Source organism: Phacochoerus africanus, chromosome 2 (assembly GCF_016906955.1).
Source record: "Phacochoerus africanus isolate WHEZ1 chromosome 2, ROS_Pafr_v1, whole genome shotgun sequence".
Taxonomy (NCBI): domain Eukaryota; kingdom Metazoa; phylum Chordata; class Mammalia; order Artiodactyla; family Suidae; genus Phacochoerus; species Phacochoerus africanus.
The window spans coordinates 110400161-110424551 of NC_062545.1; the positions used below are offsets into that span (position 1 = coordinate 110400161).

Sequence of the window (24391 nt, forward strand, 5' to 3'; positions counted from 1 at the left end):
GCTTGGATCCTGCATTGTTGTGGCTATGGTATAGGCCAGCAGCTGCAGCTTCGATTCAACCCCTAGCCTGGGAAATTCTATATGCCTCGGGAGTAGCCCTAAAAGACCAGGGGAAAAAAAAAAAGAAAAAAGAAATACAAAGCCAATTGGCAGCTCAAATTAGATGATTCTGTCAAAAGTTCAGGCCCCTTTCCAGGAGCATATACAGGAAACCTGGACAGTCCAGCTAAAATCCATAATGTTTTCAGTTTATGGCTGCATTGATTAAATCCTCGGTTGATTTTTGTTTATTGGCCTGGTGCCTGCTTTTAGCTCATGTTGGGTTGAAACAGTCTGTAGCAGACAATATCAGATTTTAACTTAGAGACAGGTCCAGGCAATTGGAATCTATAAATTTAGGATTCTATAGAGGTAGCAACTTTTTTGATAGCAATAAAGCCTAGAACCTACAGGACAGGACCAGACAGCTGCATTTTAAGTGGTGAGCAAGGCTTTCCTGAGCTCTTTTTGCCTTCTCAGTCTTAGAATTCAAATTTACCCACTCAAAAATATGTACTTCAAGATGTGATATATGTGTATACCACTCAGCCATAAAAAAGAATGAAATAATGCCATTTGTAGCAACATGGATGCACCTAGAGATTATCATACTAAGTGAAGTAAGTCAGAAAGAGAAAGACAGATACCATATGGTATCATTTGTATGTGGAATCTAAATTATGACACAAATGAACTTATCTATGAAACAGAAACAGACTCACGGACATAGAGAACAGATTTGTGGTTGCCAAGGGATAAGGGGGTTGATGAGGGATGGATTGGGAGCTTGGAATTAACAGATGCAGACTATTATATATAGAATGGATAAACAACAAGGTGCTTCTATGTAACACTGGGAACTATATATGTTCAATATCCTGTGATAAACCATAAGCAGAATATGAAGAAGAATATATATGTATATGTATGTATAACTGTATATGTATATGTATGTATATGTATATGTATGTATAACTTTGCTGTGCAGCAGAAATTAACACATTGTGAATCAACTATACATCAATAATTTTTTTTTTTTTTAGGGCCGCACTCACGGCTTATGGAGGTTCCCAGGCTAGGGGTCGAATCGGAGCTGTAGTTGCTGGCCTACGCCACCACCACAGTAACACAGGATCTAGCCGCATCTATGATCTACACCACAGCTCATGGCAATGCCAGATCTTTAACCCACTGAGTGAGGCCAGGGATCGAACCTGCGTCCTCATGGACGCTAGTCAGGTTTATTAACTGCTAAACCATGATGGGAACTCCACATCGATAGAGATTTGTTGTTGTTGTTGTTGTTGTTGTTGTTGTTGTTATTGTTGTTGTTGTTGTTGTTGCTATTTCTTGGGCCGCTCCTGCGGCATATGGAGGTTCCTAGGCTAGGGGTTGAATCGGAGCTGTAGCCACTGGCCTACGCCAGAGCCACAGCAACGCGGGATCTGAGCCGCATCTGCAACCTACACCACAGCTCACGGCAACGCCGGATCGTTAACTCACTGAGCAAGGGCAGGGACCGAACCCGCAACCTCATGGTTCCTAGTCGGATTCGTTAACCACTGCGCCACGACGGGAACTCCGATAAAGATTTTTTTAAAGTGAACTTTTGGTTGGAAAACCATCAGCCTATAAAGGTCAGATACCTGACTTTATTAGAACTAATTGGCAACTAACAACTGCTTTTCAAAACTAAAGTATTATTTCTTTGCGAAGATTGCCACTGTTTTTATTTTGTCTTCTTTTTTCCCAGTGGTTCCAATAGGGAAAATATCATAACAAGAAATGATCAGTTATGGATGCTTGTTTTGTTTCCAGTACTCTCAGAGTTTAAATTCCAGTATACATATCAGTGGAAAAAGCAAGCAAGTCGTGTACCACTAACATTTTTCCTTTGCAGCTTTCACTTATTAGAATGATTTCTTAGCATTTATGAAGTTAAAGGTTATAACATTTTACATCAGTTTTTATCATACATCCAGATGTAGTAGCCACAAAGCAGAGTTGTTTTATCAAATTTACTTTTTCCTCAGATCTCAGGTTTACTCAGACTCCTAGCAGTAAATTTAGCATTCACAGGGCTAATTGGTAGGCACAGGGCACTGGAACAGGAGTGGCAGCATTTAGGCTAAAGAAAATCTCTAGAGTAGTTTTTTCTGTCTCTCTCTTTTCTTTTCCCTTCTTTTTCCTCTTCTTCTTTCTCTACTTCCTCCTCCTCTCCCTTCCCCCCTTTCTTCTCCTCTTTCTTCTTTCTCTACTTCCTTCTCCTTTCCCTCCTCTTCCTTCCCCCCCTTTCTTTTCCTCTTTTTTCTTTCTCTCTTCCCTATCTCCCTCCCTACTTCCCTCCCTTCCCTTTGTTGCAGCCCTGGGAACTGGTTTAAATACCTTATCTCCTCTCACTTGGAGGAAAGAGCAGCGCACACTCGTAAAATTAGCAACTGCATGCTAATTTTTATTCTTTGGCCCATCCAAAGCCCATGTGTAGAAATGTGTGGGCCTTTTCTTTTTCCACCAGAAAATAGAACAACAGAAGTTTTCCTCCTGCTGCTCTTTTTTTCCCTCACTTTAGTTAGCAGGGCAAAAATCAGCCAGGGGATCCAGTCAGCTGACCCTTCTGTGGTTGGACCTATTATTTTTGATTCCATGGGAGTTCCTTTTGTGGCTCAGTGGTTAACGGGTCCGACTAGGAACCATGAGGTTGCAGGTTTGATCCCTGGCCTTGCTCGGTGGGTTAAGGATCCAGCGTTGCCATGAGCTGTGGTGTAGGTTGCAGACATGGCTCGGATCCCGCATTGCTGTGGCTCTGGCATAGGCTGGTGGCCTCTTACTTCTCACAACAGATAGCCACTCATCTGCTGTTTCATAGCATGGATAACTCCATAGCCACCAGATTTTTGTCTTTCCATACTTCTCTCTCTTTCCCTCAAGTATGTAATTATATTTTAATGAATGGGAGTTGTTCTGTGAGTCTCATGTTGCCACCACTGTGTCAGAGGTTCTTAAGATCACCACTATATTCAAAAATTGGTAGGAAGACTCATAGGGCTCAGTATATATTGTTGCACTCATGATGACCAAGTTTTATTATAACAGCATAGTAAGGATACATAGCGGGATAATAAGGGAAAGAGACACAGGTGGAGCCTCGAGGAATCTATGTGTAGGCTTCCCTATGTTCTCTCCCTCCCATGCAGAGTCACATGGAGCACACTCTTATCCCAGCAACAAAACGCAGCAACATGTGTGTGATGTTTTAGGGAAGCCCCTTAGGGACTTAGCGCTCAAGACTTTTATTGGAGACTGGCCATGAAGGTGCCCTCTGTCTGGAATGTACCAAAACTCCAAACTCCCAAAGGGAAAGCATATACTGAGTGTAAACCACATTGTTCAAACATTTTAGTCCTGGTGAGCCACCCTTATCATTTAGGAATAATTTTTTATAAGTGCAAGAAACTATTTACCAGTTGAATTCCCAGATACTATCCAGGGGCAAGTGTTACAAGCTTGCCTGTTTAAAGACAGCAGTCTCAGGCCTGCTATTATTAACTCTTTTCTGTACAGAAGTATACATAAGAGAGTAGTTAGAAAATTTGTACGTAAAAAATTTAAGCTTTCCATTAATAATTTTCTGGACTGGACATATTTCCTCAGCTTCATAATTAAGATGTAAGCTAAAGTCATTTATTTTAAATAAATACTCAAAAGTTATGCATAATATTCTACAAAGTAAAGATTAAATTTGTTTTAAAATCTTTACAAAATGGAGAACTTGTTTCATTTGTATGTTATTTTCACTTAAGCTGAAAATAAAGGTATGTTCTCATAAATACATAAATTTATTTATAAGCATTCCTCAGTATTGTTCTATACAGTTAATAATATGTAAACAAGGTTTTTGAATATTCATAAACATTACCACTTTCATTTTAGTTTTACATTGTGAAGGAAAACCGAGGTAATGAAGGCACATGTGTTGGAGTTTCTCGCTGGCCAGTACACGACTTTAACCACCGTACTACTTCGGATATGTGGCTCTATCGGGCCTATAGTGGTAACCTCTATCACAATGGAGAACAGACTCTGACGTTGTCCAGCTTTACTCAAGGAGATTTCATTACCTGCGTGTTAGACATGGAAGCCAGGACCATTTCCTTTGGGAAGAATGGAGAGGTACTGAAACTCATTCAAAAGTGTTGAATGTTTTCTTGTTCATCCTCATCTCAGTTATTCAAGTGCTAGTTATTCAGTTTATAAATTACCCTTCTCTGCTTTTTTCTCTAATAACCTTTTGGTTCTTATAGTATTTATCAGCACCAAACAAGAGAAAGATAGTAAAATCCTCGTAAGGTTATTGAAACAGAGAAACAAATCAGAATCATTTATTATATGTAGAATTTCCTTTGTTAGCAAGGTTAATTGAGTTTTGGCTCTAGTAACTTTTATTCTGTCGCATAAGAGCTTTGAATCTTGATATAATTGAATATTAGCAATTTTAAAAAATATTTTTGTTTCTTTTTTTTCCTATAACCTCTGCCATGCTATAGGAACCCAAATTAGCTTTTGAAGATGTGGATGCAGCAGAATTGTACCCATGTGTAATGTTCTATAGTAGCAACCCAGGAGAAAAGGTAATGAGACTTCAAACCTCTATAATTAGGCATAAAGGATATTTTTTATTAATATTTGTTAACATCAGGGAGTTCCCGTCGTGGCGCAGTGGTTAACGAATCCGACTAGGAACCATGAGGTTGCGGGTTCGGTCCCTGCCCTTGCTCAGTGGGTTAACGATCCGGCATTGCCGTGAGCTGTGGTGTAGGTTGCAGACGTGGCTCGGATCCCGAGTTGCTGTGGCTCTGGCGTAGGCCGGTGGCTACAGCTCCGATTGGACCCCTAGCCTGGGAACCTCCATATGCCGTGGGAGCGGCCCAAGAAATAGCAAAAAGACCAAAAAAAAAAAAATTGGTTAACATCAGATAGTGTTTACAAATGTAACAAGCTACTTCTGGCGTTAAAAATACCTGCTCAGATAATTCTTGTAAAAGAAGGTTAGATTACTTTTAGAAATTGCCTCTAATTCTTTATTAAGGCGCTATTTGATGTTCTGGTAGTTTGCATATAGTGAGTCAGCTTTCAAACATATGTGTAAGAAAGGAATTATAGGAAATAGTTTAGGGATAATCTGGTTCATTGGCACTTGTGCATATGAGAGAGAAATCTAGAAATAATCTTAAATGTAATCAGGTACCATTAGCAGAATAATAGAAGTTCTAGTTATGATGGGGAAGCTGCCTTTCATTCATTCAGCTGAGGGGATTCTCAGACCTTGTTGATGGTATAAATTTGAATCCTAACCCTTAAAGAAATACCCTCTCACTAAAAACTTTCTTTCTCTATCTAAAACTCAGGCAGAAACAATTTCTTTGTGGGTCTCCCTGTGTGGTGGGCAGATTTGGTTTTCTATCCCATGCCTTTACTTGAAGATAAAGTATAGCCTGGGTCTGGTCTCCAGAATATCGAGTTCTTTTTTAGTACAAAGTTTTCAGGCTGTCTTATATATAACATTTCTATAATGAAAGTGCTAGACTTGATAAATCCTAACTGTGAAAGTCACCTTTTATTCAGGTTTTTAAGTACTTTTTTAGAATTTTCAAGATGAAATTTCAAGGTAGCCATTCATGCGAGAGAGGAACTGCTTCTTGAATAGGTAGTCAGCAAAACCGAACTGGAAATAAAGAAGCAACCTAGTTCCTGCTTTATCACTTTCCTGATGATATTCTTGTAGCCCAGCTCTAGTATGTTCTGGTTAGAATGATGGCCTGTTGCCCTTCTGTGAACCTTGAAGGAACTCATTTAACCTTAGACTATGGATCAGTCCATTTATTTTACCCAGAAGTCTTCTCTGATTTCAGAATCTGAGAAAAAATACTAATAAATTTAACATTTTCGAACACTTACTTTGTGTTCGGCACTGTGCTGATAAGTACTTTATGTATATGATTTAATTTAATTTTTTTTTGGCCACACTTGGGACATGAGGAGGTTCTGGGCCAGCAGTCAAACCTGTGCCACAGCTGTAACCAGATCCACAGCAGGGACAATGCTAGATCCTTAACCCATTGAGCTACAGGGGAACTCCCTCATCCTTAAAATAATGAGATAGCGTTATTAGTGCCAATTTTTTTCAGATGAAAGGTTGAGGTTTAGTAAGATTTCCAAAGATTACACAGTAGCGTTAAGATTTAAACCCAAGTCTTGCTCTTCTTTTAACCTCTATGTCTTATTTGAAGTGTGTGTCCAGATTGGGAATATATCAATTATCTAGTTTTGTGATTTTATTTTTTGTGCTCCTGGAACAGTAAAAAATGGTCCCAGGACTTGTTTTTTATTCTAGAGTATTGAGGATTAGAGTAACTAGATCCTCAAGACTTTTAGGGGAGTAAATTGAGTCAGTCACATACACCCTGGTCTGTGTCTTTTGGGTGGCCACAGCAGCATTCCTCCTCTCAGGCTCCAGGAAGTTTACAAATGACTTTTTTTTTTTTGTCTTTTTCTAGGGCTGCACCCACGGCATATGGAGGTTCCCAGGCTATGGGTCTAATCGGAGCTATAGCCGCTGGCCTACACCACAGCCACAGCGACACGGGATCCGAGCCCCATCTGTGACCTACACCACAGCTCATAGCAATGCCAGATCCTTAACCCACTGAGCGAGGCCAGGGATCGAACCTGCAACCTCATGGTTCCTAGTTGGATTTGTTAACCACTGAGCCACAATGGGAACTCCAGTCTCCAGGAAGTTTAAATAATAGGGTAGCTTATTTCAGAGGACCATGCTGCTACTAACTTGAGTAGATCTATAATATTTGTTCACTCCTTATTGGAAGCCAGTAGTATAACATAACATGTATCAGGAGACCGAACACTAGTTCAACATGGGATTACATGTGTTAGAATTTACAGTTTCATAATTTATAGAATTAGTAGTTTAGGAGAACTATTAATAATCACGTTTACCCTCCTCTTTTCTTTTATAGGTGAAAATTTGTGATATGCAGATGCGTGGCACACCACGAGACTTACTTCCAGGAGATCCCATTTGTAGTCCAGTAGCAGCAGTACTGGCAGAGGCTACTATTCAGCTTATTCGTATCCTTCATCGAACAGACCGTTGGACTTACTGCATTAACAAAAAAATGATGGAAAGGCTGCACAAAATTAAGATATGTATTAAAGAGTCAGGTCAGAAGCTCAAGAAAAGCCGCTCGGTTCAGAGCCGAGAGGAAAATGAAATGAGAGAGGAGAAGGAGAGCAAAGAGGAAGAGAAAGGTAAACATAATAGACATGGCCTTGCTGACCTCTCAGAGCCGCAGCTGAGGACTCTTTGCATAGAGGTGTGGCCTGTGCTGGCAGTGATAGGAGGAGTTGATGCTGGTCTTAGAGTTGGAGGTCGGTGTGTTCACAAGCAAACTGGGCGCCATGCCACGCTGCTGGGAGTGGTCAAAGAGGGCAGTACGTCTGCCAAGGTCCAATGGGATGAAGCAGAAATTACCATCAGGTATGATTTGTTGAGTTACACCTGTAGAAAATGAGTATTTAATGGTGATATGGGCCATTGCCTATGGGCAGTGAGTAATTATTTTAGATGAGCTGCCAGTTTACTTTTAAAAGTAATTTTTCATACAGCTGGGTACGAGTACTCTGATTTCAATAAGGAATATTTCCCAAACTCGTGTTCCTTAGAATACTTAGTAAAATATATAGTTTTTTTGTTTTGTTTTATGAAGAAAGGTAAGTTCACTAGATTAGGTTTAACTGGCATTCTTCTTTATATTTTTCATTTGGCTTGCTGCTTTTGTAAGCATTTCCATTACACATTGGAATATAAAAAAGCCAGACAGCATATCCATCAGTTACATTTTATGTTGGAGGGCTTTGAATGTAGAGTGGGTACATTTAAGTGACTAAAATTAGGTTTCGGATTATCGATGATACTCATGCTTTTTTTTAAAGCATATATTTCTATACACTCAGTGTGCTGTATTTTGGATAGATATGAAAGTTACATTTATTTGGCATAAACTATGTGCTTAAAAGCATTTGGCTGTGCTTGCAATCAGATAGGATTTTTGTGAAATAGAAACTTCATATCTTTAAAAGGAAGTATGTCAGGTATCTCACTTGATAAGAGGACTCATCTAATGACTCTTCATAATTGTATCATTTGAAAACATGGATTTATTAATGATATTTTTTAACTTCATTATATTGCCTAAAGTGATTCTTTATTAGTATGATATAGGACAATGTCAAAAACAATGAATGGTTCTTAAGTATTTTTTGGAGGTGGCACTGTTTTAGAATCTAATGATAATTGCATCCCCTCTCAGCCGAAAAATACATATACATGACATTTGCACACAATTTCAGGAGGTAATGAACTCTAGTCTCCCCCTCCCCCATTCCAAGCTAAGAAAAGAATGAAAATTTTACTTGTGGAAGTATTTACCAGTCCTTTTATTCTTTGTCTTATTTCAGAAAGGATTTATAGTACCTTATTAAGGTGTATACAATGTAGCAAAATAATTAAAACAAATAAGAAAAATGACACAAAAGAAAATAAAGTTAGAAAAGTTAAGCTGGAACCAAGACTTAGGTTAATAGAACAAGTGTATGCCACCAAACTTTATATACTTACTAAAGCTTTATATTCCAGTTTATTTAATTATAACCTGTTTAAACTTCTAGAAGTGCTTCCTGAGTATCAGGAAATATGTGGTCATATTTTCTTTTAAACTTAATTAGAAGCATTAATTGAAGACTACAAAGTAATTTTTGGAATGAAACAAAATCTCTGGAATAGTATATACATGGCCATCACCCATATAAAAACTAAATTTACTATGCACACTTGCCAAATAACTTATCTCAGGGATTGGCAAACTACATCTGGCCCAGTAGCCACACGGATTTGTTCAGGTTTACCAGTGGCTGCTTTCACACCATTATGGCAGGGTTGATAGGTTACAACAAAGACCATGTATCCTTCAAGGCCTAAAATATTTAGTATTTGGCTCTTTACAGAAATGTTGCTAATTCTTGGCTTACATTGTAATAATGAATATTCTTATTTGAAAGCATATGAACATCTGATTACTTTTGCATTAAACATCACATCTTCCCATTTTCTCATAATAGGTTCATTTTTCTCTTTGTTGTAATGAGTTCTCTAGTTTGTATAAATTATTCTCTGTACTGTGTACATGATGCATCTTATTTTGTCTACATTATTTTCTGTACCTTCCTCCCGTCTATCCCTCACTTGCTTCTTCCTGTGTCATTCTGATCTTTATTAAAGCTTCCCAACTTTTTGGTCGCCTAGTGATACTCCATTGTATAATCTGGAACCCTGTGAACCGCTTCCTTTTGATGTGGCACGATTTCGAGGCCTGACGGCTTCTGTGTTACTGGACCTCACATATCTGACTGGCATTCATGAAGACATGGGCAAACAGAGCGCCAAGCGACATGAAAAGAAACACCGACATGAATCTGAGGAGAAAGGGGATGTTGAGCAGAAAACTGAAAGTGAATCAGCTTTAGATACACGAACAGGCTTAACATCTGACGATGTTAAAAGTCAGGGTACCACAATCTCCAAATCAGAAAACGAAATAGCTTCATTTTCTTTAGATTCAGCAGTGCCAGCTGTGGAATCCCAACATCAGATAACAGAAGGAAAAAGAAAAAATCATGAACACGTGTCCAAAAACCATGACATAGCCCAGTCAGAAATCAGAGCAGTCCAGCTGTCCTATCTTTACCTCGGTGCTATGAAATCACTTAGTGCTCTTCTTGGCTGTAGTAAATATGCTGAACTGTTGCTGATACCAAAAGTTTTGGCCGAAAATGGCCACAACTCAGACTGTGCAAGCTCTCCAGTTGTTCATGAAGATGTGGAGATGCGTGCAGCCCTGCAGTTCTTGATGCGCCACATGGTAAAGCGAGCAGTCATGCGGTCACCCATAAAGAGAGCACTGGGATTAGCTGATCTGGAACGAGCTCAAGCCATGATCTATAAATTAGTCATCCATGGGCTTTTGGAGGACCAATTTGGGGGCAAAATTAAACAAGGTATGTTATCTGATTTTAGAAATTTTTGCTTTGTGCTGTTGAAATTATAATTGTCAGAAGTGATATATTCTGTAAGTGATTTTTAAAACTTTTTTGGCCAAAGCAACTTTGACAGTGTTTTTCCTTTGCAAGATGCACAGTTCCTTTCTGTTTCTTTGTATTAATAATCATCTGTCTACAGGCATACCTAATTTTATTGCACTTCACAGATAACTGCATTTTTTACAACTTGAAGGTTTGTGGAAACCCTCAGTTAGGCAAGTCTTTCAGTGCCATTTATTCCAACAAAATTTGCTTGCTTTGTGTCACATTTTGGTAATTCTCACAGTATTTTAAACTTTTTCATTATTGTTGTATTTCTTATGCTGATCGGTGATCAGTGATCTTTGATGTCTGTACTGTGACTTGCTGAAGCCTCAGATGATAGTTAGCATTTTTCTTTAGCAATAAAGTATTTTTAATTAAGATATATCCATTGGTTGATTTTTTTAGACACAATGCTGTTGTACACTTAATAGTGTGAACATAAATTTATATGCACTGGGAAACCAAAAAGTTGCTTTATTGCGGTATTTGCTTTATTGCAGTGGTTTGGAACCAAAGCTACAATATCTCTGAGATATGCCTCTATCTATAATTTTCTCTTTTAAACCTATGCAACTATTAGAACTTAATAATATTATTATATTTTGTAAAACTGAAATTATTTATTTATTTATTTATTTTTTGTCTTTTGTCTTTTTTGTTGTTGTTGTTGCTATTTCTTGGGCTGCTCCCGTGGCATATGGAGGTTCCCAGGCTAGGGGTTGAATCGGAGCTGTAGCCACCGGCCTACGCCAGAGGCACAGCAACGCAGGATCCGAGCCGCGTCTGCGACCTACACCACAGCTCACGGCAACGCCGGATCGTTAACCCACTGAGCAAGGGCAAGGACCGAACCCGCATCCTCATGGTTCCTAGTCGGATTCGTTAACCACTGCGCCACGACGGGAACTCCTGTTTTTTACAGCTGCAACTGCAGCATATGGAAATTCCCAGGTTAGGGGTTGAATCAGAGTTGCACATGTGGGCCTACACCATGGCCATGGCAACACCAGCTCCAAGCTATTTCTGCTACCTACGTCACAGCTTGTGACGATACCAAATCCTTAATCCACTGAGCGAGGCCAGAGATCAAACCTGTATCCTCATGGGTACTAGTCAGGTTCTTAACCCACTGAGCCACAGCAGGAACTCCTAAAACTGAAATTTAAGTCATGCCAAAGGTATTCATGTGTGTGTGTGTGTGTGTGCGTGTGTGTGTGTGTTTTCTTCCTTTGGGCTGCACATGCAGCATATGGAATTTCCCAGGCTAGGAGTCAAATCAGGACTGCAGCTGCTGGCCTATGCCACAGCCACAGCAACACAGAATCTGAGGCATGTCTGCGACCTGTACCATCGCTCACAGCAACACCAGATCCTTCACCCACTGAGTGAAGCCAGGGGTCAAACCCACATGTTCATGGATACTAATTGGATTTGTTACCTCTGAGCCACAATGGGAACTCCCATGTACTCCTGTATTTTTTAAATCTGATTCAATATACATATTATTCTGATAACTTCTCAGACATAGTTTAAAGTACTACTTTTGTAAACTCTATATTGTGTGTAAACAACCTTGTTTTAGCCTCACCTTTGGGGATAATACAAACTCTGAGATAAAAGTGAGATTCATTCAGTAAATGTTTATAGGGTGCCTGCTATGTGCCAGGTACTCCACTGGATTTTGGGACGCCAACAGTGAACAAAACAAAGTCAATTTCCTTCATAGTGTTTCCATCATTTTTTTTTTCTTCCTTCCCTTCTCTTCCTTTTCCTTTTCCCATACTCCCCTCCTTCCTTTCTAAGCTTAGATAGTAAATTGAAGTGTAAGGTGCATATAAATGGGAGTGTTAAGATCATGATCATGAAAGGTATGTGGTCATTTAGCAAACCAAATAGAATTAGCTGTCTGTTTGTAATGGCTGCTATCTTGATTATGTAGTCTCCCTTAAGATAAGAAAAATAACAAATACTTTGTAAGCCCTTAGATATTTAACTTAGAAAAAAAAATCTTAGGAGTAATTTGTGAGGCATTGTCCTTTTAGAGCATGGAGTCTAGGTTTTTTTTTATTCTTGTATTTACACATCTACATCTCTGATGCCTATTTTGATGTCTTTAAACAAGCAAAAATCAAAGTGCTAAGGATACATAGTTTGAATGATTAGGTATCTTTAGAGAACCTCTGGTTAAATCTTGCAAGCAAAGTGAAATTTTTTTTTTATTTTCAAGAGAATCTTCTCTAAAATATAAAGTGAGTATTTACAAGGACTTGTTGCATTATTGTTTGTGCATAACGAGCATAATAGTGAATACAAGGATGTATATATGCAAGAACATTTTTTTTTCTATAAATCTTTCACAGAAATTTCTACTTAAGAAATACATTTATATGCCTTCCAAATTAAAAGTGAGAAGTTTTCCGTTCTCTTGTCTCTTTTGAAAACCAAAAACAAAACCCTTACTACTTTTTTAACTTTTACCTTGGTCTATAGAGATTGATCAACAAGCTGAAGAAAGTGACCAAGCCCAGCAGGCACAGACACCAGTTACCACTAGTCCTTCAGCCTCGAGCACAACTTCCTTCATGAGCAGTTCACTGGAAGATACCACAACTGCCACCACTCCAGTCACTGACACAGAAACAGTGCCTGCATCTGAGTCCCCAGGAGTGATGCCACTTAGTCTTCTCAGGTAGGGAAGTTGGCCTTTAATGTTTGCCATATTGATGCCTGTGGTTCTGAACCTCTAATTGTTCTCTTTGGAAGACTGTGCCCACTAAGTCAAGGTATACTGGAGCTAGAGGGAACCTAGAAGATGATAGAGTCAAACTTATTTTACTGAAGTTGGAAATACCCCTCATAAGTTTAATAAAGTCTCAGAGCCAGTCAGTGGTGGTCCCATATCTAATCAACAGTACCACTGACAGGTACCTGTAGTACCTGGAGTATCATTATCTCCTTATAAGGATCTTTTCTGGGGGGCTAGGCTTCTGAATATTTTTTTCTCAAAAGGTAAACATTTGTATTTTGAATATTAGAGCCTCAAGAAAGAACTTACCTGCAAGAAAATAATTTTCTCTTCTCAGGTATTTCCCTTTTAAGCATAATTCTTTACCTGTACCTTTATTCTTGTGGTGAGATCAAACAAGTCTACTTTTCAAATGAAAAAGCATCTCTTATTGCATGTCGTCAGCCAATCCTACTTTGATAAGCTCATAAATTCCAAATAATGTTTGTTTCTTTTTGCTTCAGTTTACCAATTGTTATACACAAAATGAAAACTTTCGAGTGAAAATCTTTAAGGAGAGACTAGTTTGTGAGCCCTCTTAACTAAGGTTTAAGTGAAATAAAGGGAATTCAGAATGGTTAGTTTCCTCTTTTTCTTGTTTCTTTCCCTTTTTCCCTGAATTGACAGGTCATTATTATTTCCAATGTGTAGACTGACATCTTAGAGAGTGAGGAGAGAGTGGCTGTTGTAATGATGCTAAGTTTTTGATGTGCACAAGAGCCACCTGGGCTTTTTAAAGCTCTGGGACTGTATCTCCCAGCAAGTCTCATTCAGTAGGTCTGGTGTGGCACCTGCTTTGCATTTGAATTAAGTTTCTTCAGTGATTTTGATTCCATGGGCTTCAGCTCACACATTAAGAATTAATGCTTTGGTCTTGAGTAGAAGGAGTGCTAATCCCAGTAGCTACCAGTGCCTGGTCCCTACACATCTGCTGCCTCTTAGCTCTCTCACTTAAATAACAGTTCCAAGAGGTGCTTCTGTTCAAGAAAGGAGAAAGAGAATGATAGGATATTCTAATATGGTTTTAATCCTTCAGGCAGTTACATAATTCAAGGCATCCACAGAGGATCAGTAATGCTGTGACTCTTTGTTGCCTTTCAAGCTCCATAGGCATGGGATTCAGTGGTAAAATAATGCTCCCTTGCTCCCAGAGACATTCACCAGGCCTATGACTCCTCCTTTCCTCTTAGTTGTCATTTCCCTGGTATTGGTTGGGATATATTAGAGCTGCAGTTGTCTCTGCCTGGCTCAGCATCATTTAATAAGAGAAAAATCAGGGAACAGCTGCTGCTTGTGTGAATACCATCATATTACAGTTACTTGACTGAGTCGGCAGTGCTTTTTTGATACTTAAAAGTTGTTATTGGTTCTATGGGACAAATCTAAAGAGCAGATTCAGTAAGGATCTTCTGGACTTTATTCTTTAGCCAGGGTCTGCCTTCTTAGCTTGAGAGGGGCTGTGTCTCCTGTACCTTTTTCCCTCTGCAGAGCTGGCATATCGTTCATATGCTCTTTCTCAGTTGTGTTGGGTCACTGAGCACTTATCTTTTCTTTCCGTAACTTACCATAGATTATTACTTTGGATCCTTGTGAATAAGTTCATGGCTAACTAGTGAATGTATATCTGAATTAACTGTAAATTATTTATCTTTAAAAGCCCTTTTTATTCTCTAACTACTATATGCCTACCAAAATGCCCATGTCATCTTGGTTTTATAGTAGGAGAAAAGTTCCCTGAAGTCAGGAATTTAAAAAAAGCTATTTTGTTTATTGCTGTATTCTCCCTACCTGCTGTTAAACAAATGAAAAGATATTATTGTTTTTATAGTGAAAGCATCCTATGAGATAATGATTTTAAAATGTAGCATCTCTCTCGTTCCCCCTAATTAAATTATATCTAACTTGAATGATTTTCCAGGTTGCGTATTCTTTTATAAGAAGATTATGATGTATATATTCTTTTCTAATTGGATTTCTGTGCTAACCATTGTTGTTTTCTTAAAGGCAAATGTTCTCTAGTTACCCAACTACCACTGTACTTCCCACACGTCGTGCACAGACTCCTCCAATATCATCGTTACCAACCTCTCCTTCTGATGAAGTAGGAAGGAGGCAAAGCTTAACTTCTCCTGATTCCCAGTCAGCAAGGCCAGCTAACCGCACAGGTGCGTGTGCTGTCATGCACTATGACACCCAGACCATGGCATTTCATATGTGTGGCACTTTATTACGTGGGCATTGCATTTTGTCTTCACTGAAGGTAAAATAGTCAATTTAATTAAGGGAGATCTGCCCTGTCAAACTGAGCTCTCTTCTCTGTTTTGAAACTATAGGTTGAATTATGGCTATGTAGGAAAGAAATAATGTACTGTATCGATTATATTAGGCCTTTCTTCTTTTCCAGTATAGACATTTTTAATGCTATGAATTTCCCTCTAATCAGTGATTTTACTGCAAGCTATAAATTTTGAAATGCTGTGTTTTCATTTTCATTCAGTTTAAAGTACTTTCTATTTTACCATTGATATCTTCTTTGACATATGGGTTATTTGGAAGTATATTATTTCATTTCCAAATATTAGGAGATTTTCCAGGTATCTGTCTATTGTTGATTCCTAATTTAATTGTCATCCAAGACTATATCTTGTATAATTTGAATTATTTTAAATTTATTGAAACTTGTTTTATGGCCCAGAATATGGTCTGGATTTTTAATAGACATTCCATGTGCACTTGGAAAAAATGTGTATGTGCTGTTGTTGAGTGGTGTTCCAGAAATTGTTGGTTAAGTGAGTTTATTGATAGTGTTGTCCAGGTCTTTATCCTTACTTATTTTTCGTTTATTTATTCTGTCGGTTACTGAGGAGTGGTGTTGAAATCTCTGACTGTAATTATGGATTTTTCTGTTTCCCCTTTCATTTATTAATGTTCATTTCATATAATTTAGGTCCATAGACCTTTAGAATTCTTTTATCTTTTCAGTTACTTGACCTCTTTGCCATTATGAAATGACTCTCTTTATCTCTGGTAATATTTTTTGCCCTATATTTATATTTACATGCCCTATATTTTATTTATATGCCCTATATTTATATCAGATAAAGTCTGCTTTATCTGATATAAATATAACCATTTCTGATTTTTTATTAGCCTTATAATGGTATATCTTCTCCCATTGTTTTACTATTAACTTACTTGCGTGTTTATACATAAAGTAGATTCCTTAAAGGTAGTCTATAGTTGGGCCTAGCTTTTTATTTATTTATTTATTTATTTATTTTTATTTTATTTTTTTGTCTTTCTGTCTTTTTAGGGCCACACCACGTTATGTGGAGGTTCCCAGGCTAGGGGTCTAATCAGAGCTACAGCTGCTGGCCTACGCTCAGCCACAGCAACTTGGGATCCGAGCCACGTCTGTGATCTACACCACAGCTCATGGCAGTGCCAGATCCTTAATCCAGTGAGCAAGGTCAGAGATTGAACCCGCAACCTCATGGTTCCTAGTCAGATTTGTTAACCACTGAGCCATGATGGGAACTCTGGGTTTAGCTTTTTAAATTCAACCTGATGTCTTCTGCCTTTTAGTTAGGATGTTTGGACCATTTACATTTAATGTGATTATTAGTGTAGATGGGTTTAAGTCTACTAAATCTAACATCCTTTTTTTTAAATTTTTTTATTTTTTTTTTATTTTCCCACTGTACAGCAAGGGGGTCAGGTTATCCTTACATGTATACATTACAATTACATTTTTCCCCCAGCCTTTCTTCTGTTGCAACATGAGTATCTAAACAAAGTTCTCAATGCTATTCAGCAGGATCTCCTTGTAAATCTATTCTAAGTTGTGTCTGATAAGCCCAAGCTCCCGATCCCTCCCACTCCCTCCCCCGCCCATCAGGCAGCCACAAGTCTCTTCTTCAAGTCCATGATTTTCTTTTCATGGGAGATGTTCATTTGTGCTGGATATTAGATCCCAGTTATAAGTGATATCATATGGTATTTGTCTTTGTCTTTCTGGCTCATTTCACTCAGTATGAGGTTCTCTAGCTCCATCCATGTTGCTGCAAATGGCATTATGTCATTCTTTTTTATGGCTGAGTAGTATTCCATTGTGTATATATACCACCTCTTCCGAATCCAATCCTCTGTCGATGGACATTTGGGTTGTTTCCATGTCTTGGCTATTGTGAATAGTGCTGCAATGAACATGCGGGTGCACGTGTCTCTTTTAAGTAGAGTTTTGTCCGGATAGATGCCCAAGAGTGGGATTGCGGGGTCATATGGAAGTTCTATGTATAGTGAATCTAATATCTTTAAGTTCATCTTTCTGTTCATCTCATCTGTTCTTTGTTCCAATTTTCCTCTTTTTCTACCTTTTAGTTAGTATGTTTAGACCATTTACATTTAATGTGATTATTAATGTAGTTGGGTTTAAATCTACTAAATCTAACATCTTTCTGTTCATCTCATCTGTTCTTTGTTCCCATTTTCCTCTTTTTCTACCTTCTTTGAATTAAATGAGTATTTTTAAAATTCCATTTTATCTCTTTTGTTGCCTTATTAGCTATACTTGGTATTATATTTTTAGAGATTACTTTCAGGTTTATAATATATGTTCTTAATGATCACAATCTACTTCCAAGTAATGTTATACCACTTCATGTGTAGTAAAAGAATCTAACACCAGTATACTTTCATTTCCCCTTTCTCAGCCTTTATAGTTTTGTTATTATAAATTTAACTTCTACATATCTTATAAAGCCCCATAATACATTATTATTTTTACTGTAAACAACCAATTATCTTTTAAATGTATTTAAAGAAACTAAAGTATGTATTTTGCATTTACCCACATATTTACTAGTTCTGAGATTCTTTATTCTTTTATGTATATCCAGATTTCCATCTAGCATCATCTCCTTCTTATAAAGACTTCCTTTAACACATCCTGTAGTGGTCTGCTGGTGATTAATTCTTTTGGCTTTGTATATCTGAAAGAATATTTCACCTTCATTTTTGAAAAATATTTTCACTGGGAATAGAATTTTAGATTGACAGTTTATTTTTCTTTCAGTACTTTAAGATGTTACTATACTGTCTTCTGGCTTGCATTGTTTCCAGTGATAAGTCTTCTGTCTTTCTCACATTGATGTAATATGCCTTTTTCTGTGGCTGCTTTTAGGATTTTTCTTTATTTCACTGGGCTTAAGCAATTTGATTATGATCTGCCTTGGTGTCATTTTTTTCATGTTTCTGGTGCTTGGAATTTGTTGAGCTTGGATCTGTAGGTTTAAAGTTGTCATTAAATTCGGAAATTTTTCATTCATTAGTTTTTTAGATTTTTTTTCTGTGCCACTACTCCTTCATTTCAGTGTCTCCAGTTATGTGTATATTACATTGCTTGAAGTTGTCCCATCAGTCACCATCATTGATGCTCTGCTCTTTTTTGTTGTTGTTGTTGTTTTAAGCTCTTTTTTTCTGTGTTTCATTCTGGGTAATTTTTATTGTTTTGTCTTCTGGTCCCTACTGTTTTCTTTTGCAGTATCTAATCTGCTTTTAATCTCATCTGGTGTATTTTTCCCTCAGATTTTGTAGTTTTCATCTCTAGAAGGTCTGTATATGTTTTTTTAAAAAAATATCTCTCGGCTTTTTAATGTCCTCAGTCTTTCCTCTGCCTCTCAGAATACATGGAATAACAGTCAGTTTTCATTATTAGAATAGTTACACTCTGTAAAATCACTGTGAACACGGAACTAGCAAAAACTGAACCATTGTTCCTTGGGAAACTATAGGGCTAAGTTTCTATGAGTTTCTGGTCATGCTTTGTCAACTGATCAATATATAACCTTATTTTATGTGTGTTTCAATTTAAAGACACCGTATTTAATATATAGTGTTGATTCATTAGCATTGAACTCATGGCCAGCAACACTATTAACTCATGCTTGAATAAAGCTTATTTAATACAGATATATTCTCCATAAGACACATTGCAGCCTTCTTGCATTTAGGAACATTAGACAGCATTTCAGCACTACACTTGGAGGCCAACTTAACCAATAAAATCAACAAAAACACAAAAAATGCAAAAAAGGTAATACTAAATGGCATGAAAAGGACATTTGCTTATAGTTTCTGAGAGCTGAAACAAGAGGTCTTACCTTGTTTGACCTCGGCTGAGAACACATGCACCAAGGAGACTGAATTTTTTTGTCACCCTATGCATTGAATGACTGTGAAAGTGTTGTATTGATTTCGGAGTTGCATATTAATTTTAACGAGTAGGTGGATTTACATATAAGGGATCCATAAATAATGAGAATCAACTATTTATGATATGTTTTAATGTCCTCTATACTTAATTTATCAATTATCTCATTTCTAGGTCTGTTTCCATGAACTGTTTTTTCTCCTTATTTTGAATTATATTTTCTTGTTTCTTTGCACGTTTGGTAATTTTTTTATTAGATACAAGACATGGTGAATTTTACCTAGTCGGGTGTTGGGATATATGGCATTTCTTTACTTGCACTTTAACTTTGTTTCAGAACACAGTTAAGTAATTTGAAAACAATTTGATTGTTTTAGGCTGCCTTTTAAGCTTTGTTAGGTGGGACCAGGACAGTTTTTATCCAATGCCTTATGTGTTACAAAGTTGTTTTGTTTTTTTTTTTCACTCTGGCTTGTGATAACAAACTCTTCCCAACCCTGTGTGAACGCTGCTGCTTCTTGATGATTCTTTCCCTAGCTTTGGGCAGTTGCTGCATTAGCATCAACTAAAGAGTTGTGGGGAAGATGACCCTTTGCACTTTTCTGGAGTTCTCTTTCTGGGCAGCTCTCTAATTTCTTTAAGATTTCTCCTTTCTGGTATTCTTTTTTTTTTTTTTGGAAATTTATTCTATACTTTATCCCATTTTTGCATGGCTTTCATCTTTACTATTTAATATTACCTATTACATTTCAATTTTTCTTTAAAAATTAGCATAGTATTAAAATCATGTATATTATGCAACTAAAACTTATAAAAGAAGAAAGACTTATATACCATTAAATACTTTATATAGCATAATAAAAAATAACTGGTAAGAATAACAAAAATAATACACCCTCTGAAAATAAGTAAAATATAAAATGCATAAATTGGTTAAAAAACAGTGTAACTATATATATATGTCCTCATTTGTTACATCTTATTGATTCTTCAATATAGGCATTACACCATTCTAGGTGATGTGCTAATAAACAAGACATTATAGACCTTACATTGTACCATGAGAGAAATGGTTATTAATAATACAATTGTAGAACTGTATTATTTAATTGTACAGTTGCATTATTTAATTATAATTATCATAAATTCTTTGATGGAGAGGAAGTCAGAATCAGATCTAAGAAGACTTCAGCATTCCAAGAATGATGTCAAATGACCCCCTTCATGGTGGATTATGCTCTTATTTACTATGAGATATATTTCTTCTCCAGAGATTCCTTGTTTGTGTATCAATTGTAGATTTTTGGTTTGCAGTTATTCTGAAGTTTTGATATGAGTCTGTATGTATATGAGATTGTTTTAAGTTGTTCTCTTAATTGCAAGTTCATCTCCAGTGTCCTGCATTTGTACCCACCTCTTCTCATGATTTCTGATTTTGGTGGTATAATTGTGCATGGATGATTTCGTATCTTTACTGTATATATACCTTTACTGGCGAGCCTTGCCATTTGTGGAATTTTTGTTTCCTGTTGCTGTGTTTTCTTTTCTGCCTAGAGAAGTTCCTTTAGTATTTGTTGTAAGGCTGGTTTAGTGTGGCTGAATTCTCTCAACTTTTGCTTATCTGTGAAGGTCTTGATTTCTCCTTCAAATCTGAATGAGAGCCTTGCTGGGTAGAGTAATCTTGGTTGGAGGTTTTTTCCTTTCATCATGTTAAGTATATCATGCCACTCCCTTCTGGGCTGCAGAGTTTCAGCTGAAAAATCTGCCAATAACCTTATTGGGGTTCCCTTGTATGTTACTTGTTTCTTTTCCCTAGTTGCTTTCAAGATTTTCTCTTTGTCTTTAATTTTGATTAGTTTGATTAATAAGTGTCTTGGTGTATTCCTCCTTGGGTTTATTTTATATGGTACTCATTGTGCTTCCTGGATTTGAGTGAGTGGTTCCTTTCCAATGTTAGGGAAGTTTTCAGCTATTATCTCTTGGAATATGTTTTCTGTCCCCTTCTCTCTCTCTCCTCCTTCTGGCACCCCTTTAATACGGATGTTGGTGTGTTTAACGTTGTCCCAGAGTTCTCTGAGACTCTCTTCATTTGTTTTCAATCTTTTTTCTCTTTTCTGTTCCACATCTGTAATTTCCACTAATCTGTCCTCCACCTCACTTATTCGTTCTTCTGCCTCCTGTATTCTGCTGTTAGCTGCTTCTAGTGAGTTTTTTATTTCAGTTATTGTATTTTGCATCTCTTCTTGTTGAAGTTTTATATCTTGTATCTCTTTGCTCAGTGTTTCCTGTAAGTTATCCATCTTTGCCTCCAGTTTATTTCCGATGTCTTGCATCATCTTTATCATCAACAATCTGAAGTTTTTTTCCTGGAGGCTAAAAATCTCCTCATCACTTAGCTGATTTTCTGGGGTTTTTCTTTTCTCTCTCATCTGAGTTAAAGTTCTCTGTCTTTTCATTTTTATAGGTTTTTGGTGTGGTGACTTTTTCACAGATGCAAGAGTTGTAGCCTCTGTTACCTCTGGTGTCTGCCCCCCTTGTGGCTGAAGCCTTATGGGGGCTTGCTGTAGGCTTCATGATGGGGGGGGGCTGATGCCTGCCCCCTAGTAGGTGGAGCTGATTCTAATCCCTCTGGTGGGCGGGGCTTAGTCTCTGGATGGGGTTAGAGGCAGCTGTGTGCCTGAGGGGTCTTTAGGCAGCCTGTTTACTGAGGGGCAGGGCTATGATCCCACCTGGGTTGTTGTTTGCCCTGGGGCTTCTCAGTGCTGACTGATGGGTGGGGCCAGATTTTCCCAAAATGGCCACCTCCAGAGAAAGGCAAGCTGCTGAATATTCCGCAGAGCTTTGCTTTCAATGTCCGTCCTTCATAACAAGCCACATTCACCCCTGTTTTCCAAGGATGTCCTCCAAGAACTGCAGTCAGGTTTGACCCAGATTCCTATGGAGACCTCGCTCTGCCCTGGGACCCAGTGCACATGAAAGTCTGTGTGAGCCTTTTAAGAATGGGGTCTCCATTTCCCCCAGTCCTGTGGAGCTCCTGTGCACAAGCCCCACTGGCCTTCAATGCCAGCTGCTTCAGGGGCTCTTTCTCCCAGTGCCAGGTCCCCGCACGTGAAGGTTTGATGTGGGGCTCAGAACTCTCATTCCTGTAGGTGAGTCTCTGTGAACCAATTAGTTTCCAGTCTGTGGAGCTTCCCACCTGGGAGGTATGGGGTTGTTTATATCATGAAATTGCCCTTCCTACCTCTTGATGTGGCCTCCTCTTTTTCTTCTGGAGTAGAAAAGGTTTTTTTAAGGTTTCCGATCCACTTGGGTGGAGATTGCTCAGCCTTTAAGTTGTGAATTTTGTTGTTTTTTAGGAGAGAAGTTGAGCTCCAGTCCTTCTATTCTGCCATCTTAATCCTCTCTCTCTCCTTTATGGTATTCTACCATGTGAATTCTAGCCAGTTTAGAATTCTCTGTCTTCTCCATTCAGAGAGGCCACTGAATTTAGTTTGAATTCACCCTCCATGACCTGCAGCTTGGGAAATTCTTTCCAGGAAGTAAGCTGAGGCAGTTGTACACCTCACCTCATTTGATTCCTTTCTCTCAGGTATTACCATCCCACACTGCTGGTTGTCCAATGTCTGTAAGCTATTGTTTGATTTTGGAGAGTCTCTCTCTCTCTCTTTTTTTTTTTTTTTCCAGTTTAAGGTGAGGGTTAATCCAGTCTCTGTTACTCTATCATGGCAAGAAGGAGAAGTCCATCATATATCCATCAGGGCTATCACTGCTGTAGCAGTAGTGGCTTTTTTGTTAAGCAGAAATGGGAGTTATAGTCCTCCTTCCCTTCTTCCTTCCTAATTCAATTCAGAGAGCCATTAAGTGGGGCCACGCTAGGTAGGCATTCATGCCAGCAAGATATGAGAAGTGGGCGGTATGGTAATTCAGAGTGGGTTGTCAAAGCCAGATTGAGGTGAAGAAAACTATTGGGGTGTGTGTAGGAGGGTTGGAGGAGTGGCCTGGCATAGAGTTTTGGAGTCCAAGTTGGGTGGATAAATGTCCACACAGCCCGGCACTAGGTGTCAGAGCCATGTAGGGTAAAGAGGGCCTCCACTGGCAACTGTCCACTGAGAGGGCCTGGGAGCATTGGTGTTCCAGAAGCAGTACACACTGAATGCCAAGATCCTATCTTTTAAATGCCATTCTCGACTAAAAAGAACCTGGATCTTCTGGGAGAAATGACTGATTTCATCAGGTCTGAGTATGAGGTGAGGCTAGAATAGCTTGTGCCAGAAAGTGATAAAGTGCTCAGAGAATGATGAGCACAGTCTTGAAGGACATAGAATTCAGCATCAAGGGGCATCTGCTGGCCAAATCTTAGCGATCTGGGGCATAAAAATAAATAATTATAGTAACAGATAATAATGCATGATTACAATAAGAATCCATAACCCCATACTGGTGGAGAAAGGAGAAGTTTTGCTTTAGAGTGGAATACCAACTAATGAGTCTGAAAGCAATGATAGATTTAAAAAAACATCATTTGTCAACCATCATAATAATAACTGATTCAGCCAATAAACATAAGGGATGCTAATGAGTGAAACTTTAATGAAGAATGAGGTAGTTACATATTCTCATAGTTCTTCCTCACAAATAATTATTAATTACAGAAGAAAAAGACTACCTTTACAGGAGAAATCTGGCAGATACCAGCTTAACTCATGTAATCAAAGTTAACCTCACCAGTAATGGGCCAAAATGAAATCATGAACCATCTAGTAGAATGCAGCAAGAATAACACATCAGTTTTATGCTGTTCCTGCCAGAAAGCACAAACTGAAGCTAATTATGAGGCAACAGCAGACACTAGACTGAGGTACTTTCTGCCATTTAACTGGCCTGGAGTCTTTGAAGTAGAAAATTGAAGGAGACTGAAGAGACATGAGATCTAAATATAAAGATGACCTGGATTGGATCCTTTGCTGTAAAGAACATTATCAGGACTTTCATGAAATGAGAATGGAATCTGGATTAGATGATAACATTGTTAATTTCCTAAATTTAATTGTATTATGCAAGAGAATGTCATTATTTGTAGGAGTGAAGTATTAGTGTATTCAGGGAAGATGGATGGAGCATTCTGTCTGCTATTTATT

General features: G+C 38.1%; 1 protein-coding gene across 10 annotated transcripts in view; it reads left to right on the forward strand.

The window, feature by feature from the left end:
• The window catches only part of HERC1 (HECT and RLD domain containing E3 ubiquitin protein ligase family member 1), a 206552-nt gene that overhangs the window by 132313 nt on the left and 49848 nt on the right, over positions 1 to 24391 (forward strand). For 7 of the 10 annotated variants that reach the window (XM_047765943.1, XM_047765980.1, XM_047765969.1 and 4 more), the window contains 6 exons: positions 3970 to 4209; positions 4584 to 4667; positions 7074 to 7594; positions 9395 to 10170; positions 12748 to 12946; positions 15047 to 15207. In XM_047765943.1, the coding sequence (XP_047621899.1) occupies positions 3970 to 4209; positions 4584 to 4667; positions 7074 to 7594; positions 9395 to 10170; positions 12748 to 12946; positions 15047 to 15207 (1981 nt within the window). The remainder of the gene's footprint in view (positions 1 to 3969; positions 4210 to 4583; positions 4668 to 7073; positions 7595 to 9394; positions 10171 to 12747; positions 12947 to 15046; positions 15208 to 24391) is intronic. The other 3 variants (XM_047765976.1, XM_047765987.1, XM_047765978.1) reach the window with 1 other exon arrangement.